Source organism: Watersipora subatra, chromosome 9, assembly GCF_963576615.1.
Source record: "Watersipora subatra chromosome 9, tzWatSuba1.1, whole genome shotgun sequence".
Taxonomy (NCBI): domain Eukaryota; kingdom Metazoa; phylum Bryozoa; class Gymnolaemata; order Cheilostomatida; family Watersiporidae; genus Watersipora; species Watersipora subatra.
In genome coordinates, this window is record NC_088716.1 from 8,494,801 (window position 1) to 8,518,078 (window position 23,278).

The window sequence follows — 23,278 nt, forward strand, 5'->3', positions numbered from 1 at the left end:
TTTACAAATATACTCTAATAATATTATGTTAAAATGGAAAAAGGCATCTGCTATGATTGAGTTTGCCAACTCAACAGCCCACAGTTTACCAGTTTTCATTTCCTATGTCCTACTCATGATTGGCTATCTGCTTAGAAAGCTCATTCTTGAAGGATATCTCAATGTCTCCTCAGCAACATGCTCAATCCTTTTGTAAAGTGCATTTGCAATTAATTTTCTCACCGTTATCTCCGGTATACCACTTCGAGTTTAGCCAGCTATTTTGTAAACCATGAAAAAGTTTCTCACGCGATGCAGTTGGAAGGGGTCAGACAAAAAGGCTTTTTGGTACATTACATGTCACATTTCTCAAAATTCCTCAAGGATAAGTCTATATGACAGTTGATCACAGTCTTCTTGTAACTATAGCATTTACAGTTACTTAAGCAGAATTAGCATCCAAGTTAACTATGCGGTTGTATAGTAAAAGAGAGAAAATGTCACAATGAAAACGGATTAGATAATGTAGCTTTATTGGTTTACATGTACATTTGATTTTTGAAGCAAATAATAAGAAGGAAATATTGGGGACGACTGTCCTGCCATTAATAATATTATGTCTTTAAAAACTTGATCAAGTATACCTAACATCATGTGGGTTTGACTGGCTAGAGTTATGTATTTCTAGATAAAAGCTGTGGTTCCTGGCACTATAAAAAAGTTGAATATTTTTTGGAATAAAAACTGCACTTTGTATGGTTCCTACATATTCACACACATGATATATGAGAGAAGGTCAAGCAGGTCTGAAACTGTTTTCATGGCGACAGGCCATGTTCAGGTTGTGCCAACTAACATATCCCTGACTGATCCATAAGTTAAAACAAATCCTAAAAAGTACAAGCATTTATTTCAAACAAACCATCTGATCGCAAATGTTGGAAGTTTCAGTTGATATTTCTTTGCTCGTTCTCCATCTACACGTATAGGCCTACTTGTAATACTTTGTTAATCTATCAGCCATTTAGTTCTCCAATAAATGACTACAAATTGCAGTTGTGTGAGGCTTTTCACAAAACTACCTTACAAGTCTAAGAGCAGCTGTATGCAACACTTTCTTTTCTCACAAGAGTGACACACTTGTGGGGCACTCGCTCTGAGATGATCTAGATGGCCATAAAACAGCTCCTGAAAAGTTTTTTCATCACATGGCAAAATTCAGAGGGCATCACATAACAATGGTATGTACATTTATATATATTGTAACAATAACACAGCGAACTGTTTGATTGAATACAGACAGCTTTGTTGAATAACAACCGACAGCCAAAAAGCTTCTTATCATTGATGCAGCAGGTAGACTGTACTCTGACAATATCGGTATTCTTGTTGCTGTCGCTATGACGGCTAGCCTAGTTGGCTTATGTTAGTTCACAACTCACCTCGTCTGCAACAACCTGTGCTCCGTTGCTAAGCAACTCTTTGATGAGCACAGTTTCTCCTCTTTGCGCTGCTGACTTCAGCTTCAAGTCTATATCCAAGTCACTCAATAACTTGTTTAGTTCGGAATGTTCCGGCATCAGCTCATCTTCGGTTTCACTCATACTCAGTCCCTCTGCAATTAGATGCAAGTTGATAAAGTCTTTCACAGTTTAGCTGGTTCAAAAATACTGTCTTCAAATAGTCTTCTCGCTAGTAGTGTAGTGGTAGTAGCTAGTAGTGTACTTGGCAAATCATTAGTATATTGAAAACAGCAGTTAGTAGGGCAAGACTGAAACTCTGGTAAAACCGTTTTATAAGCCTAATCAGAAACCAAAAACAGCTTTACCAACTTAACGATATTTGATTTATATAATATATCTAAAACATTAAAAATTTTGAGTACATAGACAGTGTTTTTACTAGTCAAAATGTGATTGGAATTTTTAGTCAATAACATAGTGGTTAGCAATTTCTGAGCTTTTCCTGCGATAAATTGCAGCTTCATTTTAGTCTAGTATATGGCAATAGTGTATATTTGTTCCATCTGTATCATTTTTTTTTATCTAGAACAGTTATTTCTATAAAGCTCATGGCAATAAATACTTGTGTTGCAGAAATATTGGTATCTGACTGTAGCAACACAACTGCACCATTCAGAGAGTGTGGCTATTTCACAGACTGCACATTAATCACAATGAAGCAAAAAATGTTGACATTTGCCCTAACTTGATTCTGATGGAGTACACTCATTCACAACATAAAAATGTCAGAGAGGATTCATAATGATGCTAACGTTAAAGATTTTAGTTGTCAACTGTGTGAACACTACATATTAGAAACCGAAAGTAATGTCTATGGTTTGACGAGCGGAAATACAAAGACATCTCCTACCTGAATATTAGTGACAAATAAAACGCGATCACAAATCTAAAAAACCTCTAGTCAAGACTAGCTTCGGTCAACAACAACTTCTGCGCTCTCCAAGCAATGCTAGCTGGTAGCATAGCTTCACTACGCACACAGAGAGACAAAAGACAGCAAACAATTAGTGCAAGGCACAAATAACGCCTCAATGAAAAAAAAAGTGAAACTTCCTGTCTTTTCTTTGTTAGCTATTGAGAGTTGAGTGCATAGGCTAAGAGAAGAAGATAGTAAGGCTAAGATTTTATGAACTTAGTTTACTTTTTGTAAATAAAAACTATTTGCATCTGTTCGTTATCTTTGGATATAACCTACTTAAATAACGAGATGGGTTATATCTCTAGCCACCATCTTCTTTTGGGAATATATAAAATGTTAGCGGTTTACTCAAAACTTTCTAGAAGGTCCTAAAAAGTTCTAGAAGGCGCTGAAAGGCATGTCTGAGAAGACAAGTGTTGAAAAGTTTAGTCTTTGTGATGTAGTCACGAATTGACAGAACAGCAAGTGTGACAGAATGGAAGCAGAGAAAAGGTGTAAAAAGTAAAGAGGAAAAAGGTTGCCTGTTATGACGATGAAATGTTTAGACGCAGTTCATATATGACCTAAAATAGATAAGGTCGATTCCACAGACTATCTTTCTATCAATTTACATGTAAGCGTTTCTCATCATTGTCAGTCAGCATTTGTCAATTAGTCATGAAGAAATGAAATTATTTCAAACTAGCAATAAGTCGGGCGATGTCTGGGATTTTTTCTATTACCAATCATATATTAGATGTTTTATAAGAACCAGATATAGTTTTGAAACAAAACAGTTTTGCCATTTGACGGAGAGCACAGATCATATGCTTGTAAAGTTTGGATGAAATCATCTCAAAAATGTGGAAACACATAGACAAACAGACGGACGCAATGACAAAGCAGGATTTATTAATACAGATAATATATTGATATAAAAACAACTGGATGTCTATAAGTGCTCTTGAAATAAAATTTCGCTTTGGATAAGCATCATTTCATGTTCTACACGCAATTAATAGATTGCAAGAGATAAGATATTATATAACAGTGGAGTATCTATTAATATATTATCATATCCTCAAGCTAGAAGAAGGCTCTGTGATCCATCAAAAGGCTAATAAAGCTGTCCTGGGAGTTTAGAGTGTATCAAATTAGCTGTCTAAAGCCTTGACCTGCTGTTTTCATGCTGTTCACAGCATGAGACAAATCATAAGGTAGCTTTCTCCAGTACAATAGCTTCTTTGTTTGTTTTGCATTCCTCTTAGAACTTTTCTAGCGGAAAATAGCTCTATTTCTATTCATCACACAACTTATTTAGTACAACTAAATTATATTACTGCATAGCAGCTGTTGTGTTTCATTGTCAGGTTCAGCGGTGGAACTTTCTAGAGGAAACCTACTTGCAGCAAAAAAGCTACAAAAAGATTTAGCTCAACGTTACATCGACAGGGTAAAAACTGTACGATGTTTATATCAATCCAAATCAACAAATGACAAGTTCCGCGCAAACATTTAAAACTATCGAAGCTGAGACAAGTATCTGCGTATGATGTTACTAAATAATCACATGAAATACATAACAGCATAATGGTTCATGGCGGACCCATTCCCAAGGACAAAGCACCTCACGCTACTTGTCATTAATGCTTGTCACCACCGTGTCAATCAAAGCACAATGCAATCAATTACCATGTCTTCATAGCGCAAGGAACAGCTCCAGACTGTCTCACAAGCCTCTCTGCGTACAATCGACTATTTCAATTGCTTGGGCTATTAGTTCTACAGATCACTAGGAGTAAATGACAATTATTCACCAGTATTAAGCTTTGTACTAACATTCTCTGCGGCAACATTATGTATTCTATAGAGTTCACTTGATGACTCATATCTTAATGTGTGCTGAAGATTAAAACAGCAAATTGCTTGATTATAACGCTCTGTTTTAATAATGATCACACGGCCACAGCAATGCTACCAGCTGAAGTTGTTAAGCACGCATCCAAAATGTTGTAAAGATGTTCTACAGCGATGAAATTGGCATAAACTCTAGGATTTTCTTTGCTGCTCAAATCTTTCGATTAGTTCTGTTAGGGACTAACCGAGACACACTCAAGTATTCAGGAAGTAATTTTGCTGGTTAGTAAATAAGGAAAGTCGGTATTGTTAAATTATCTCTGTAGTCTGTGTGGCTACCAACATGTTTTACCTAGCATTGGCCTGGTAAGCCAGCTCTTGAAACTGTTAGTAGTCACTGTAGAATTAGCTAGTAGCTGTAGAACACTTGACCACCCACATTTGGACCACCCACGCAAGTTTTAGTAAAGGTGTGCTCTGGCTGTCATTCTCACCTCAGGAAGTGACACGCAGTCATAACTATAACTACATGTACCACTTGTTATGCATGAATTAAAATGTTTGAAGATTAGAGGAATCTTGCTGGGCCAGCATAAGCATGCCCAAAAACAACTAATTTTCACTAAACAACAAGTTCCAAATGCGGCTTTATGGTAAAATTAAGTGGCTTGAACAACGCCGGGTTGAGCAAGTTTTTCTTGTCTTCATAAGTTGGTCAAGACTCATATAACCGACTTCTGAAGTATCATGACTAAAGACACAATGGTGTCTACTGATCATTAAGTGGCTTTGCCACAAGAAAAGTTACCGTTTTGCGCTTTGCTTCAAAAGTAAAGAAAACTTTAGAAATCTGGTTTCAATAGGGTCCGCTAGACGTTTTTCATAATAACTGGTCGTCCGAAAGCAGATTGCCTAAGTATGCTAAGAATTTCTATCAAATCGCCAATATTGAATTAGTGAAAGCAATCAAGCCAGGAGCATTGTGTCGGCGAGTAATGCCATCGCAAGTGTTTACAAGCTCTTCAGAATACGCATAATGCATTCTCAATTGCCTGTGGCACGGACTCTTTCAACACTTTCTGCTCAATGAAACCCTCTCATAGATTTTTTGTCAATGGAAAATTGGGAAACTTCAAATAGTCAGCTCGGAAAAGCAACTAAGGCAGCGCTGATTGAGTTTTTTACTAACTCCAGATGTAAATTCAACGGGACTAATTTATAAAATTCAGAGGCAATTACTCATGTATTAAGTTTTGGCAGCATGCTCAACACTTATGCTAATGTGAAGACCTATGTGTTTGGCATTGGACAGGCTTCAGTAATTGATACTTGCTTGATTCCTTTATCACTGCTCCCATTTCATTGACATACTATGTTATTACCTACACACAACTTTTTTTTTTAAACTTATCGGAAACGATAACTCTATTATTTCAACTCAACTTCTTTTAATGGCAGCGCAGAAAAACCATTAAAAACAGGACTACACAAACACCTTCCTTTTCTAAACTACAACAAGCATTGATATTATCAAATATTTGTAGTCGTAAATAAAAACTCACAAAGATTTGAAGGTGTGATTTACTACACATTTTTATGTATCTATTTGGTTTTTCTATGTATGTATTTACGGTTCTCTCTCTACTTTAACGAAAAGTTGAAAACACAATGCGTTTCATGTGAACAGTTGGCCATTTGATAAAGATACCATAACCTTAATAGGGACTCTCGAGGCCAGCATTAAAAGTTCCTTTCAAGTAGAAAATCTTAAATAATTCGAGTTTAATGGGTCAGCGACCAGCAAAGATATAAGCATTTTAAATGATCTTAACTCAGTTCAAACTAGCACCATTATTATAACACAGACCATCTGAAGGCAGCGGTTGTGAGGTAGTCTAATTCTATCTATTTTGTTGACTTCAATTTGATAAAAAATTAAAAGCTCTACAATCGATTTTTTTCAAGTGGAACAATAAATTTTTGTTCTTACATTTTCTATAGCAGTTTGATGTTGCTTACATGTCTACAAAATCTACCTCCAGTCTAAAGACATAGACTTGCCAGGGTGGGCAAAGGCAGAGGTCATCATTCCCACAAGAGAGCTTAAGCTCTGCAGGCTACTCTCAACATACACTGAGAGGAATGTATGCTTATGTAGCTGTCAACTGTATGTCTGATAGGTGTTGGAAGTGACGCTAAACATGACTAATGCAAATGGTACAGATGTTTATGAGTTTTATAATTTGCAACTGTTAGGTGAGATCCTGGATCTTCGTGATTATAACTTGAGCTGGACAAAAAATTTCTGCGCTCTGAGAGGTTACTATTAGAAAAAGGCGGTTAAGTCCCTAGCCTGTATCTTTGAGGTGCCCTGCCATAACTGGTAACAGCTATTTGACTTCATCCGGAATGCTCAGGTTATTAAAAGTGTGTCTAGCTAGAGACGTTTATGCAGACCTACATAAATATTACTTACAAGGTTTCAATAAACTGTAGACCTTTAGTTACAAGCACTAGTTACGGCTTCAAAAATTATGCATTTGTTAATCTGCAATGACATATCCGCAGACTTACAGTAAAAATCTAAAGTTGCTATGACTAAATGCAATGTACCACCAGCTGCACACAATTACCGAAATGAATAAAAAAATGGAAAACATGCAGGTTATTTTAGTAAAACTGAGATATGCTGGTAGGCCAAAGAGACTACGCCTTCATCACCTCAGGGCTGTGATTATTTTTAGCCTAGAACTTTCTCTCTCTCTCTATCTCTCTTCCTCTTTTCTCTCTCTTTCTCTCTCTCTCTCTTTCTCTCTCTTTCTCTCTCTTTCTCTCTCTTTATCTCTCTCTCTTTCTTCTCATCTCTCTCTCTCTCTTTCAGTCTCCTCCATACACTCTCTCTCTCCCTCCCTTCCGCCTTCTCTCCCCCTTTCTTTCTCCTCTCTTTTTCTCCCTTCTCTCCTTTCTCTCTCTCTCTCTCTCTTTCTCTCTCACTCTCTCACTCTCTCACTCTCTCACTCTCTCACTCTCTCTCTTTCATGTTGGTTGTTAAAAGATTTTACAAATTCTGATGCATAACAGTTATTATTTTGCTACCAAAAAATACAAAATAGTGTTAATTAGTAAGTACTGAACTAAGTAGGCTACTGAAGGGCTAAAGTACAGGTCTGTTGAGTAAAATGGTTAGCGAATGGCTGGGCACAGCTCAGCCTTAATTTGACAAGTCTTTCTTTAATCAAAAAGTGTCTAAACAATCGTTTCTAAAAATCTCTTTAAAAGGTCAGTGCGCAAACGCAGTTATGACCTTCGGTACAAAGAAGAAGCCTGCTTTAGCGACGATGAAGCACTGGCTAGCTAATGTCTTGTTCACAAGAAGACAGATCTCCCACAAAACCTAAGACGAAAAGCTACACTCATTTTGTATAGCCAGTCACACCTCATCAAATCTTTTGAGGCTGTTTCGTCCGACACACCAATTCAGCGAATGATGATGCAAGATATATTCTGCTCGATCCTGAACATCCTTACAATTGACCAATAGCATAGATTTAGCTGTATCAAATATGGAAGCGACAAACCTATAACTAACCAATCATATCAACCTTGACAATTTTAAGAAACTGATCGATATGAAGCCTTAATAAATCTATTGTTTTGGCCAAATCAAATTTCGTCACGAGATCTAATTTTAGGTTTTATAGAAGATTTATCTTTGTGTGTAATAGTCATATGTCTAGAGATATTCTCAGACACGCTATTTTTCTAAATGGCAACTGTAGGTTCGTCAGTACATGTATGAGATTGAGGTCAGAAAAACAAAAAAAATAGTAAGATTAAATTCTGTAAAAACAAAACCAATTGTTTCTTTTTACACGCAATGCAGGATTTTCAATTTTGTGACCTATGACTATGTTGAAATGAAACATTTTTAAAACTAAAAAGAAAGCTTAAAAAAGGATTGCCCTAGTATTTGCCGCTTTCTACTAATGGATTTTAAAACTTTAATTATCGGGCCAACAGGTTACAAGCACACAGTCCTAAATTTTCACAATGAAAATAATTACAGTAGCTCTAATAGTAAACTTCATGGTAAAAAAGCTTCTCATTGATTTTTAGACAAAAGCAGAGCTAGCAGCGTGTAACAACTGAAAGCTGACCACTCGTTATACCTAATGAAAATCTCCAGTTGTAACTGAGTGTCGTGTGCAGAGTTAGCCAAAGGCACGTGGTATAATACACACCAGTTTAAGGAGAGCTGCTGGTAGTCTGAGATAATAGAAGAGGTCAAATGACACTAAGCTGTGCTAAAGCCAGTCTCAAAAATTGATGCCGCATTCGAAATATCTGATGCCTTGCAGTTGCTAAGTATATATGATTGACATGAAGGTTTTACACTTGTACAAGTTACCTATAGTTAAATTCCATAATAACTGTTTTATAGAAAGAAGGCTACGGTTTAAGTTTTCTTAGAGAGCTACATCATGGCGTGGTGACCTTTTCTGGTGTACCAGCAACAAGCTAGTAGTAAAAAAAACTGTCTTGATGCTTACAGAAGCATAGTAATGAGGTTCATGTATGTATAGATGGCAATATGAGCAGACATTTGAGTTTACTAGCAATTGTTGTGTTTGTCATTGTATAAACACTATCAGGCCTATTTTTCAGCTATGTTAGAGTTTTAGCTATGTTCGTAGAGTGAAAAAGATTGGAAAAGTATTGCTTCAGATTCACTCTATAAATATAAAGGAGGAGAAGGTAATCCTTGAATGAACTCCTCTAAGTGTAAATTAAATAGGAATAAGAAGGAAGCGAGTGACAACTGATGGGATGCTGTCTACCTCTGGTCTCAATTCTACTTCTAAAGTCAACTATTCATAGAAAAGATTTCAACCAGTTTCTATATAGACCTGAAGAGAAGGTTTTGCTTTCTGGCAATGTAATCTAGTCGACCTCCTAGTTTCGCATGTGACAGACAGTTTAACTCTAAAGAATTAGGGAAAAACTTAGCCAATGACGTAGTTGGTTTAATACAGTAGCCACCATAACTATAAGCTACGTTTTATCTTTTTTTAATGTTAATAACAGGCCAAATGTCGTCACTTCATTTGCTAACTCAGTCTGGTAACTCTGTCTCTTCACAAGATCAAAAGCCACAACTTGACTTTTTGAGTACAGCTAAGTTTTTGTAATTCTTGCATGTCCACAGGACTTCATCTCACAAACTTCACTTAAAGGCTGTATAAACAAATATCATACCATCGCTAGAGATGTCATGTTCAGATCCTACTGGATACAGTCGAGGATCAAGTCCAGAGGTCAAGACAGGTGCATGACTTCCGGAATGTTCTGTTGATTCTAATGACTGAGCATATAGATGTTTGCTACCATCACGAGAATTTGACTCGAGCTGGCTTGTCGGACTTGCTATAGTCGATGTCGTTGGAGTTGGTGAGACGCTCGCGCTTCCAGCAGATCGATTTGAACTCGGATGAGTGACAGAAAACTTTCGAATCATATTGAGTCCTTTTCACGTTGTATGTCAGTACTTCTCAAAACTGGTTCATTTTTCGCAAGCAGACGTACAGATACCGTTATGCTGAATAGTTTAGCTTGACTTCCTAGAATCGGGTTCTCTCCTTATTTCCCTCTCAGCTATTTTTCTTTAAACACTCTATGTAGGCAATACTATTCTATATATAACCTTTCTCTGTTATTTCTAAACCCTAAATGACTACGTTCATACACGCTTTCATAATAGCTAAGAGTAACATCAACTGTGACAATAAATGCTCGCGGCTGATTGGCTAGCTGTACTCCAAACATAAAAGACAATCTTTGCATCAAAAACACCCGTAGTGTGTGACTAGCCGAAGTGAGGATGCAACTGATTAGCTGAGCGAGGAGAGACAGGGGAAAGGAGAGACTGCAGACACCTGGTCCATATCAGCGTGCTGTCTACACACGGGCAGTTATGAGAGGTAGAGGGAGAGAGATAGATCACGTTTTATTTTGCGGACGTGATAAGATGAGGAAACAAAGGATATGTGAGGGACTTAATGAAGCATGTGATAGACATGGTTAATGAATTGCTTCAACTACGACAAATAAAACCTTGTCAATAAATTAGTTACAGTTGATTTTCCATTTCCTTCCTCACCGACTGCAGTATTGGTAATCGAATTCAAACAATTTGTAATGTGACCGTTTACAGTGGTGTCAGATGACGTGATTGCTCAAAGAATAGATCGATGCCTGCACAGGTAGTTTTAATCTATTCACCTTTTGGCAGTCAAAGCTAATCAGCAATAATGGAGTAAGATAAACAAATACAATTCGTGTCTTAACTACAGTGTGTGCAGCATACTGAGTACTACACAGGTCTAGATATTTAGCGTAAAATCATAGGTCTTTTGGCGAGTTACAGAAACAACAAGTTATGGCTAAAGGGAAGAATAAAGATGCAAATAATAGAATTAAACAAACACTCTTTTGATAAATTTATGTACAAAAAGTCTGCCATGAACTTAGGCTTTTTTTAGGTTTTGAGTACATACATGTGCATATATATGCAAAACCAAAAATCAAATTATGTAATATTTGAAGTTGTCTAACCTTGGCTTATTTGATTGTCATGAAATGCTAACTCCACATAATGAATGTCAGTTTTTGGTGTACAAGTTTGTGTACTTGTAGTTGTTGCCTCTTTACTGGATTTGCTTTTAGTTTTGTTTCTTCAGCTCCAAATTTAAAAGTTTTTAAATTTCTTGCTTACAAAATTGAAACTAATGGATTCAGAAAACATATAGGTTTTTATTATTGAATGACGATGTAAGTTATGTGCTTTATGATATATTGCAGAATCAAAACTGGCTGGTGAAAAAGTTCATCTGTGTTTGCAAGCTGTAGATTTGTATATCATGATTGTGCTTCAAGCTGATAGTAAGTTATTTCTATAATAGCCTTTCAAGCAGTTTTAGAATAAATACAATAGTTGAAATGCTGAAACAGACTGGAGATGAAATGAAAGGCTTTGTAAAACACTAAGCACACTAAGCAACTTTCCGCAAAGCACACTGGAGGTGTAAAGTGCGAGCATAATCTCTTGCCATTAAAATTAATAAAAATTAAATTTTATTATGACACCTTAATATAAAGTATAAAACATAAAAATATGAAGTAAATGTAAAGTTTAGTATTTATTTTGATTAATTTTATTTGTGAAACAATTTTTGTTCAAAATATATCATATTATTTGAGAGTGACCGAGCTGTTCTTCTAAGTCAAAATATCTTTCAGTGATTTTTCTATTCCATTTTGAAAAATAATCTCTGATGGTCAGCTAGCCAATAATGACAAAGCAACAAGCTAAAGTATCAAACATGCAAATATATTAACATTCATCTCTAGCGTCAGCAATAGTGTACATACATGTACCAGTCATTATATGGAATATGGTTTATGCTCATTCATCAGTTTATGTGCTTTTTAGTAATAGCAGATATCAGGAAAAAAGCTCCAATTGTGAAGAAAGTGCGTGAATTTCTATGTTAAGCAATTGACATTGAACTGACAACTCCAGGTAAACACTTTCAATAAAATGTTTCCCAAACCATTTGGTCAGCAGTCATCAGCGAGAGTCAGCGATAGGCAGTGATAATCAAAAATAAGCTCATTAGGATGTATAGATTCAATTCTAACTAAAAGTTATTATTTTAAATAAAAGCAATAAATTTAATAAAACTTAACTGTGAGTGCTGCAATTTATACCCTTTTGTCTATAATAAACTTATGACTTTATGTAATTAAATGTATTTTTACTAAACATAAAATACAGTACATTGAGCTTAGCAGTTTTTCAAACCTTTTTTAAATTGCTGTTTCAGTATATGAAGCGTGAAATAAAATTTCTATTTTTCCTGTAATCATGCACAACTTTAGGCAATTTTACTATGTTCTTTATGAAAAGATTTATAGGAAAGACAATTTTATTTGACTCAGGAGTTGTCTCACCAGAGTAACATTACTACTTGGCCCACTATTTCTTGAAAAGGTTAGCAGGTCTATGACCAACATTAATTACTGTCATTATAGTATTGTAGCCAGCTGCTGTTTCTACTCAACACTATTATTATTGTATTACTATTATATTATTATTGTATTATTGTGTTATTGTCTCGATGTTTTCTCTAGCTTGAAGATTTTGTTGAGCTTTGTTTAGGATATTCTAATATTCACTGTAAAAACTCTTTCTATCACTAGGGACTTATTTTTAGCACCCCTAGTATTTGTTTTGCTATGGAATTTAGGTCGATTGCTTGCTGCTTTCTATTGATACATTCTGTAATGTTTTACAGAATTATCTAAATTTGTGTCTTGACTTAATAGCATACGCAAAATCTGTCACTTTCTGTTGCACTACAATCACACAAACAGCCAATTTTACAGTTAGCTATATACGGTATGCTTGTATGAAATACTTTATGGTCAACAATAAAAATACGTCTGTCAGCAGTATTTGAATGCACAAATGCAGAAAACAGCAGACCAAGGGGAAGCAACTCTGAAATTGATCTTAACACAAGTTAAAACTTTCTACTGTGTTCTGGTTATGAATTTGTCAAATCACAAGTTTACCATAAAAACATTGTGTTATACATAAAAACATTCATATTTAGCTTTCTTGATTGTTTGCTTATGTATTTCTATATTTTAATATTATACGCTGATATAATATATAATATTATATATATATTATATATTATATCAAATTGCTTTGCCTAATCTACTTTAATGGGAACTTGCGTGAAGCTTTTGGTAAATTTTATCAGAAAGCATCGGTATTTTTCTATCATTTGAGATTTTGTTTAATGTTGGAGGTGATCTGACTGCCAGGATGTTTCAAGATTAAAATTGATAAAATTTGATAGCGATTAAAACGCTCAGATTAAGCGAAAGCGTGATTATAATGTAGACAATTGTTAAAGGACTGACAGAATAAAGATGTGTAACTCTGCAGCTTGAAGACAATAGTCGATATCATCTATCACAATGATAACAACTAGTGATGTCATCTATCACAATGATAACAACTAGTGATGTCATCTATCACAATGATAACAACTAGTGATGTCATCTATCACAATGATAACAACTAGTGATGTCATCTATCACAATGATAACAACTAGTGATGTCATCTATCACAATGATAACAACTAGTGATGTCATCTATCACAATGATAACAACTAGTGATGTCATCTATCACAATGATAACAACTAGTGATGTCATCTATCACAATGATAACAACTAGTGATGTCATCTATCACAATGATAACAACTAGTGATATCATCTATCACAATGATAACAACTAGTGATATCATCTATCACAATGATAACAACTAGTGATATCATCTATCACAATGATAACAACTAGTGATGTCATCTATCACAATGATAACAACTAGTGATGTCATTTCATACGTATTTTCTTCTGACCGTTTCCATTGTGATCAAGTTTTATTGATTTTAATTTTTAATTATTGATTTTAATTTTGAAACATCCTGGAAATCAAATCTTATCACGCATTAAAAACAATCACGAATGATAAAAAAGTATCAATACTTTCTGATAAAAATCTACTAAAATTATGTGTAAGTTTATCTTTAAGCATGTGATGTTTTCTCTCCGAGACACAAAGAGTAAATGAATAAACGGACAGAAGCTAAAAGTTGGTTAATTTAGATCAAAGAAAGGTCGGCGATTTTTAAAGACAAGCTTCGAGAAACTAGCCGGTCCTTGAAAGTGGTCAGACAGCTGCATCAACATCCTCATAGTATGATTGGTTGATCAAAATCAATATATGTTTCATGTTGTGAAGCCAATTTTGTTGGTATAACCTGTAATGAATATCTGTGAAACTTCAAAGCAAGCCAATCCTCTCATCACTATAATGGAACACTACTTAGCCTCAGTTCCTTTAAATAACTGATAATTATTGGAATACTAAACCTTATCCTTAACACAATCATTATAATTAAATTTAATTTAACAGTTAGCTAGTGGTAAGCCCTACTTTGCCAAGGTTTTTTTTATTTTCCCTCAGACATCTTGCAACACACATGTAGATTTTCAAAGCTAATTTCTACTCTGTTTTCATGACAAGACTCTACGAACGTGTATCAAACCATGTTGAAGGAAACAAATTTTAACACATTTTTGAGTTTTTAATCAGATGAGTGTTTATGAAACTGGTTCTCAGAAACCAGATAGATTTTTATAACCAAATAGTTGTGATGGCCTGGCAGAAGTTATGGAACATACATATGTCAAGAATTCGTACTCATGGAATTCGTACTCAATTTTGACACAGACTAACACACACGCCCACCATGACAAATTTGGTTTATTAAATAGTTTTAAATATTTAAATATTTTTAAATATTTAAATATTTTTAAATATTTGACTTTTGAATATGAGATTTTTAACTCATATTCAAAAGTAGTGTTGGTCAAACTGGTGTGGGCCTGAATATGATAAGTTTACAAGTTGATATCTTGAGCAAACATTTAAATTTATTTTCGTGATAAACCTGGTTGACTTAAGGCTGAAATGAATGAAATCTCAAACCACATACAAAAATACTTGATCAGATAAGAATACTACAACGTTTTTACGTGAGTTGGCAAACCCCATATGGGACATCAGGAAGCATTTCATTCCATCAGGAAATATTTTACCAAATCAAATAAATAATACCTATTTGTTACATATTTTTACATGTTAACAGTTAACAATGTTAACAAGTAAACAATGTTAACATTATTAACAATTAAACTATGTTAACAGGTAAGCATTTTGTTGATTAACATTTCTATTGGCAATTTAACCTGCAAACATTTCTGTAAAGTTATATTTAGAAAATGACTAAGTTGAAAGAGGTTCGAACAGTGAGAAATTAGTCTATACTCCGCAGACGTAGAAACCTAACAAGGTATTAACGCAGTTAAGATAAGTGTCAAAGCCCTTGGTTACCAGTCTACAAACTTTAAAATATTTATGAAAATCTCGGGCTATGGATTTTGCTAATACATTATCACGCATCTACTATAAATTAGTTTTTGGCTGGTTATCATGTATCATTATGTACCTCAAACAAGGCAATAACTACTTCATTGCACCTAAAGTTTCAAGAGGTAGGCAAAGGAAATCAATTATTTCTGGTTTACCAAAGTCTCATACCCTATTCATGTAGAAAATCCGACAGGATTTTTGGTAAAACTAGAACACAGTTAATCCTTAATTGGTTCATCAAACAGGCTGCCGGTATGCAACATGAAACATTGACCTTGAAATGTTGGTATAATGCATCATACTGCAGATTATAGAGTTGCCTTGCTGCAAGCTCAACATCTGTACAACTAAAGCCTGGTTCCCATATACGCCACAAGTACTGGCGATAGCACTGCAAGCTATAAGCAATTAATTGGGAACCTACGTCTCGAGTACTGCTAGTAGTTGCCGGTGGTCAATGCAAGAGTTCAGCGCTGTTCAACTTTCGCGAATAGCCACAGGTGAAACCTTCCTGAAATGCATTGTAAAGGTGAAGGTCAGCATTTTCACAATGGCATGGCGAGCGAACATTTTTTATGCAATCATCAGCGATGCAGCTTCATGTGAACAAAAGCCGCCGTGCCTAGCGTCGCAAGTGTTTTGCTGCTCGAGATAACCGCCGGGGTCTCGCATTCGATATGGGAACCAGGCTTTAACTCGACCTCTCTTTGTACTTTTGTTTTAAGTCATGCATCTTATGCAATACACACCTTTAGTTATGTAAGGACCAGAAGGAAAACTTTGTTTTAAGGTAAAGTTACAGTATAGCCTTTGTAAAAGTCTTCAGGTCTATATAAAACGCATTGTGTATGTTTCAATGATGCAGTTCATCCACGATTTTGATTCACCCGCCAGATGGAAACATCAAAAATCTGCATGTCAAAGTAGCTTGGTTACTCACAAATTTCTATCATATGTTTCATGTTTACTTTACGAGTGATAGAAATGGCACTTGTTAATGACGAGCAAGAAAATTCACTGCAGGCTATTCTATTTTAAGCATTTTCCATTCTTAAGTCGCTCTTAGTTCGATTTGAGTAGTTCTGAGTGTAATGCTATTACCTCTGCCATAGACATCCTTATCGTTTTTGACAAAACACCTCGTTAATCCACAACGTTTGAAGGTCCACTGAATCAGTTTTAGCATGGTAACTCTACTTGAGCCCAGCTCCAAATTCACATCATTCACGTATTGGAAACATAGCAAATCATATCATTATACGCCTGTTCTTTTAATATTCAGTAATCTTAGCTATTTTTGCCAGGAGTTTTCATTAAAGTACTAACTACTAGTAGTGAATATTGGAGTAACTGTAGAATTAATAAGACTCAAGTTTCCAACCTGGTTTATATGTGATTTAAATTGGCAGCAGTGCGTCTGCAGTACTAGAAGCTATAATCATATGAAGTCAGCGATTAAGAGTTGAAAGATTGAAAAACATAGAAAAGGGAGTATTCACTTACCTTCTGAGAAGGCCGTAGCGCTGCTGTACATCTTTAGCGATGTCAAGTCTTGTCAGAGTGAGTAGGCGTCGGCGGTCTTGCTCACTGATGAACAATCACTGCTCTAAAATAGGCGCTTTGTATATGAAGAGCTCTTGGCTCCTTATCTAGCCACAATCTTGACAACTATCAAGTATATTAACTGCTAGAATGCCCGAGTGCAACGAGGCTCTTTCTTTAGCTAGTAACAGCGTTGCGCACGGAGCAGCGCCATACTTAAAAGGGTCGATAATTGATGATTGGAAACTATGCCTACCTTTCTCCTCACCTAAGTCTAATTATCATTTGTCTTAAATATTTTATGAATAATATAGTGTTAGCCGTTATTTATAGCTTTATGAAATATGCAGATATTGTTGATGGCGTGTGGTTTGCCACTCCCTTTGGTGTCGAATAACAAAGCGGTATTCGATATTGCTTAGAAAAACTTCTCTCCGCGGAAATGATTTATCTTTGCCGTTACAATTCTAGTGGAAGAGGAATTGAAAAGCTTATAAATGATGAAAGGGAAGTGTTGGTTAATCTTTGAATACAGTTAAATTTGTCAGCAAGAGGCTGCCTAAGGTTCTTTAGCAGAGAGACCACCTTTATTTAACATCCTGAAGCCGATTCTTGCACTTATAGAAGAAGGACCCCCTGATCCGAGATAATTTTAAAAAATTTCCATCAACTGCGAATGAAAATAAAATATCGTAATTCTTTAGGAACTAAATGTTTTTTTGTAGTTCTAAGTTTGCAGAAAACTTAAAAAATAGAAATCAAATAGAGTAAATAGCTTTTATATACTCCCTCAAAAAGTGATATTTTAGAGGAGATTGACAAAATATAATGGTTGATGTTGACCAGCTCTCATAGATGCTGTATGGTTTTTTATGAACAGAAAACAACTAGTTTTGCTGTCAAGTTCTGTTGTTAAAGAGAAACCTTCTACATCTGTCTATTTCTGAGCCTTTATTGCCAAGAACTTCAATCAGTGTGTCATTAGGAACTAATGTTTTATCAGCAGCCGTTTTTCATTGCTTCGCCAGCCTGAAATGGCCTCAGTATTGCGGTGCCATCTGAAGAGTTAATAGTCCAAACAGGTTAAACCTTCTGGATTATACCTAAAGCATCCCATGCACAAAGCAGGCCAAATTTCATAGTCGTATCTATAACCAATGTGGGAAAAACAAAGCAAAACTACGCAGCGGGGTTTTTTCGAGTCTTGGATCTAGTGAGGAAACAACTCCTCAAATTAGCTTGTGATCTCCAGACTTTAAAGTGTTAACGATGAAGGCTTTTATAATTTTAGCACTATTCACACTGTTAATTTATAAGCAGCCAATGGTATGTAGATTACCAGCTATTTTTGAATTATAACAATTGCAAACAGCATCAAACTTTCTAGATGAAAAGAAGCATATTTTACGTGATCAAAATATTGAACCTTAAATTAAAAAATATTTCTTTAAATTAAAATATACGTTTTTTCTGAGCTCTTCTTTTGTAAAATATTCTACTGGTAAAGTCAATGTCAACATCTTTAGCTAGCCTATCTATATAGCTTGATTAGTGCCTTGATTATTTAACAATTAGCCTGTTGTCCATTATAATGTAATATTACTCAGACATCTATTATGAACTGTTATAGCAGTACAGTGGTAGACAGGCTTACAAACAATACTAATATTTATTTTCAAAGTCTGCTTGGACTCCTGTATGAACGTACTCAAATGTATATCCGCAGACCAGAGTTGATGATAAATATTTGCCGCAGAATTAGAAATCTAGTTGAATACAAGTAAGTCAACGGCTGCATTAACAACCAATGACTCAGCGCGTGCCACTATTGATTGTCTTGTATTCATAGCATTTCATTTATTGCTCTAATATTTAATTCTTTGTTTGAACAGAGCTAGTCTTGTTTACCTTTTGAGATAGTCTTGCAAACTTTCTAGACAATTAGTAGTCGTCATGTCAGATAAGTCGAATGTCAAAACGCGCTTAGTTATATAATATGGTGTCATTTCAGTTAAAATTAATATGCTAATAATCTGATTTATGTTTAAAAAGGTTTAGATTTATGGGTTTAAATGATATTTTTGGTTAAAATAAACTTGAGTGAGCCCTAAAGGAGTTGTTGTTAAAAGTAAAAACTTAGAATTACAATTCAATTAACAGAATTTGAATCAGCTGTCGACTGGTTTATAGCCAAACAAGAACAGTGGCAGGTGCTGTGACACCTGTAATAGTAGCTCTATTTGGATTGAAAACAACTACAGCTGCAAACAACCTTACTGACGTTAAGTAGCAACTCATGGAGAAATGTTTCAAATTTTTAATGATTTGCTGACACTATTTCAAGTTTATCTGGTGGGAGTAATTTCAGCTACTAGTGAAGATAAAAAATTAAAAAAGCCAGACCTCACTATATTTGGATTTTTTCTCCTAGAGCACAATTCTAACTTTTTCAATAAGGTGTTGTTATGTTTTCCATTTTTACATCATAAGCTGTTAAAACACTCAAAGGAAAAATCAGTGCAAAATGATGTCCCTAGTTGCTATCATTGCTATAGTTGATATAGGCAAGTCCATTCAAGTTGCAGCATTAGGCGTCTCTGTTTGTTGGTCTCTTTGCAACTATAGATGTCATAATCGTTCTTTCGCTTGATCTGAGTGTTTGAACAGCGGCCCACCCTTAGCCTGGTTCCCATATACGTCGCAAAGCACCAGCGACAGCACCGCAGGCTATTAGCGGTGAAATGGGAACCTACGCGACGGGTACCGCCGAGGACTACCGGTAGTTGCCGGCGGCATCGCAATAGTTTAGCGCTGTTCAAATTTTGCAGAAGGCCGCAGGCAAAACCTTCCCGAAATGCACTGTACGAGTGAAGGTCACCATTATAGAAACAGCATGACTAGCAAACATTTTATTTGATAATGCGATTATGTTTAGCGATGCAGCTTATATGTGAACATATGCCGCCGAGCCTAGCGTCGCAAACGTTTTGCTACACAAGTTACCACCGGAGTATCGCAATCGATATGGGAACCAGGCTTATATAAGCCTGGTTCCCATATCGATTGCGATATAAGCATGCCTGGCCTACAGCAAGCTTATAATGTCCTTTAAAACATGCGAGTTTAAAAATGTACTAAATGGCATCTCTAGAAATGCATTGTTTAAGGAAAGATCAATATTGCTGCCATGAAGAAAACTTTAAGTTTGCAAAGATTAACCTTGCGAATGTAACTCAAACTCTTTAAAGCTATAACACTTTTAGGGTAAAACTACGGGCACTACGTGCATTGTGAAAAGTGGTGGTGCGGAGAATGAGATATGGGATTATAAAAAATCACACGGTCTCATTGACTTTTGCAAATGCTCTGAACAGAAAATGGACCTCAAATTCCTCAAAACTAAATTTTTTGTCACTCAAAATACTCACCTCTTCCAACAGTACAGAACTTTTAAAAGCTACTAGCAGGCAAAAAGAAAGTCCAACGTAGACCTTTATATCTCCCTCTTTTCGCCAGCATTTTTAGCAACGCACACAGTACTCGTGAGTGAAACGGTACATGCAACACAGAGAACTGACAAAGAACCAGCAAGTAAACAGGTTGCTAGTACATAACTTACTAGACTCACTTCTACTTGTAAATATATACTTGAGTGTCTTACCTTGAAGCTGTCTGATGAATAGAAGTTACTAGGGAAGAAGATACAAAGAGAGAAACTCTCTTCTCTACCTCGCTATAGAATAGAATGCTCCAACAATAGCAAATCCTTACGAGATGAGTGCAGCTCATAGTCTTCTGTTAGGCGAGCAAACTTAGGAATTTGTACTCACAGAGGCCTGTCATTATTGAAGGAACAAAGGCTAATGCTCAGTACCTTTGAAATAATCAATATTGTTAGTCGCTGTCAGTGCAGCCTCCACTAGCTTAATGTTGTTTCTATTTTACTGTAATTGATAGGAAAGTCCAAGTTGTGAAGTATTTGTGGCTTTAGTCTGAAATCATAATTCATAGGGCAGCCGTGGAATTAACTCTTAGCCTGGCCTCGAAACGGCAGCTTGTGTTTCAATTCCCAGAAAGGCCACCAGTGGTGCCAGGAATGGCATTCAACCTCTAAATGCACTCTGCAACTGTGCATGTCTCTATGTCTCCATCGGACTCAAACATTTCCAGCCAAGATCACAGAGGTAATGTGCCTGCAACATCGCTATAAAACACCCGCACAGCCTCTGCTGGCGGCAGGCAAATCATACATCATATGCCTTCTTCAAGAGATTGTTCACATACCCTAGGACACTTATGTATTCCCGTCATCTAACTTTCGCGTTTTTGTGGAGTCATCCTCTCGCAGAAATTTCATGAGCGAAACTAAACTATCATAACGAACGAGCGAACACGGTAAATTAAATAGCTTTGTTCATTGATATTCATAATAAAATTGTAATATAGAGGGACCTAGACGTCTTTGATAGTGCAAGAAACAAATGGCAGCAAGCGATCAAATCGAATTATGGATCTTGCCTACACATTTCTACCTGTGATTTACAAATACAAACTAGTCCCAAATCGAAAAAAAAAAATTTTACTAACGAACTGGACCTGAGGAATCTAATCTGTTTGTTCCACTGTATTTATTTTCACATCACTCTATTTTCGCACTCATCAGAGTCGCGAAATTAAGTTGCAGCGAAATCTTACTCTGTGTGCTACTCACGAAACTAAATACTAGCAAAATAAAAGTGTCCTAGGGTATGCAGCTTCAAAACCTGTTTATAGCAAGAGATTTACTTGAACTCTCAATACTGATCAGTATCTCCACGCTGCGACAATCTCTTTTACCCACTTTACATAGTCTCAGTAGCTAATGTTTGAGTTTGTATAGCATAAGAATAATGCCTAGTTCACATGAGGACATACATGTATGTTCAATGAAACTTTGTTATGAGATTGATTTGTGCTGAAAGGATGAATCTGTTAATGTTTCATGACTATTAGGCAATAAAATACATGTATTTGGATGAGAGGTTCAATACGATTGGGCAGTTACAGCTTTTCTTGCTTTCCTATTGAATGAAGTTAAAAAAGTATGCTATTGGTCTAGGCTATTGGTTACTCGTTTGCGACAAAGTAACGATGTTCAGGCTTACCCAGAATATGGCAGATGTTATCATTGACTGAAGTGAAATGAGTCGTACCCGACAAGACAAAACTAATTTTTTACTTCATCCTAGGCTTTGTTGGAGATATAATCTTATGTTAACTGAAAATAACTCATAGAGGTATGTTAGTATTTATCACTACTTAAGTGTGAGTCATAACTATTACCTAAATATATATTACTTTACTTGCAGAAACAGTTGTCGTGATCAATTTAAACCAACAGTGAACACCAAATGTTTCCGCGACTGTTACTATGACAACCACTTTAACTATAAATTTGAAAATAATAAATATAATAATAATAAATTCATTTTTTGCTCATACTGCTGGTTCAGACCTAAAAACCAAAAAGGTGAGTCTTGGTTTTTTAATTTTATTTTTCTGTTTGGCTAACTAAGAAAAAGTAAATAATAATATATTTGATAAATTGCAATAGAAAAGTAGAGTTGTATGAATTAAAACTATAGCTAAAAGCATAAAGTTGCCAGTATATATATTTAATTCAATAGTTTTTGAGTTTGTCGTAAAGCAGCCTTACTCTTGTTTAACTCTTTTAAGTTTTAAAAGAGTTAAGTTTAACTTTTGTTTTAAGGTTAGCGACTCGTTTAACTCTTTAAAGTTGGCAGCTTTTTGAAATCTTATATCAGCAAACTAACTGGTTTATTAGTTTTCCAAAATCGGCAATCGAAACGAAGATTAAACTACCAGAGCCAAGTATCCCGTTTAAATTTTTTTATTGCTATGAAACGATAACACCGTCAGCAGGATTTTTCTTATGTGAAATCTCCAAGAGCTTCTGATTATGCTGCAACTAATCAAAACCATTTTAGCAAAGTCTTTGGTCAACCGATCTGACTGGCAAGTTACTATTATCCAGTTACTATTATAGTATATTATTAATAATAGTATATTATTAATAATATACTATTATTATTATTATAGTTCTGTACAGGCGTTTTTAGTTTCGGAAAGTTCTCAGTAAGTATTAGGTTCAGGTCATTATTATTGTCGTTATTATTATGTCGTTATTATTTATACTGTATAAACTTTTAAAGAATCTTCCACTCTAAGCTTCATGGAATACAAAAGAGCATTGATCACATGACTTCTACATTCCTACTCATAACTCTTTGTGCTTGATAGAAACATCTTCTCTGTAGCGCAAAATACTAAAGCTACTATGATGACAAGGTTTCAGCGATCACTATCATCAAAATGAGAAACATGAAAAATCACAAAACATGTGCAA

General features: G+C 35.4%; 1 protein-coding gene across 3 annotated transcripts in view; it reads right to left on the minus strand.

The window, feature by feature from the left end:
• LOC137403848 (uncharacterized) overlaps positions 1-16,960 on the minus strand; it is a 39,636-nt gene extending 22,676 nt beyond the window's left edge. Inside the window, exons 1-2 of one of the 3 annotated variants that reach the window (XM_068089921.1) lie at positions 16,834-16,960; positions 1,422-1,594 (exon numbers count right to left, since the gene is read on the minus strand). In XM_068089921.1, coding sequence (XP_067946022.1) covers positions 1,422-1,594; positions 16,834-16,864 — 204 coding nt within the window. In that variant the 5' untranslated portion in view covers positions 16,865-16,960. Of the gene's footprint in view, positions 1-1,421; positions 1,595-2,352; positions 2,386-9,513; positions 9,966-16,833 lie in introns of those variants that run through there. The other 2 variants (XM_068089920.1, XM_068089922.1) reach the window with 2 other exon arrangements.
• Positions 16,961-23,278: the final 6,318 nt, after the last annotated feature.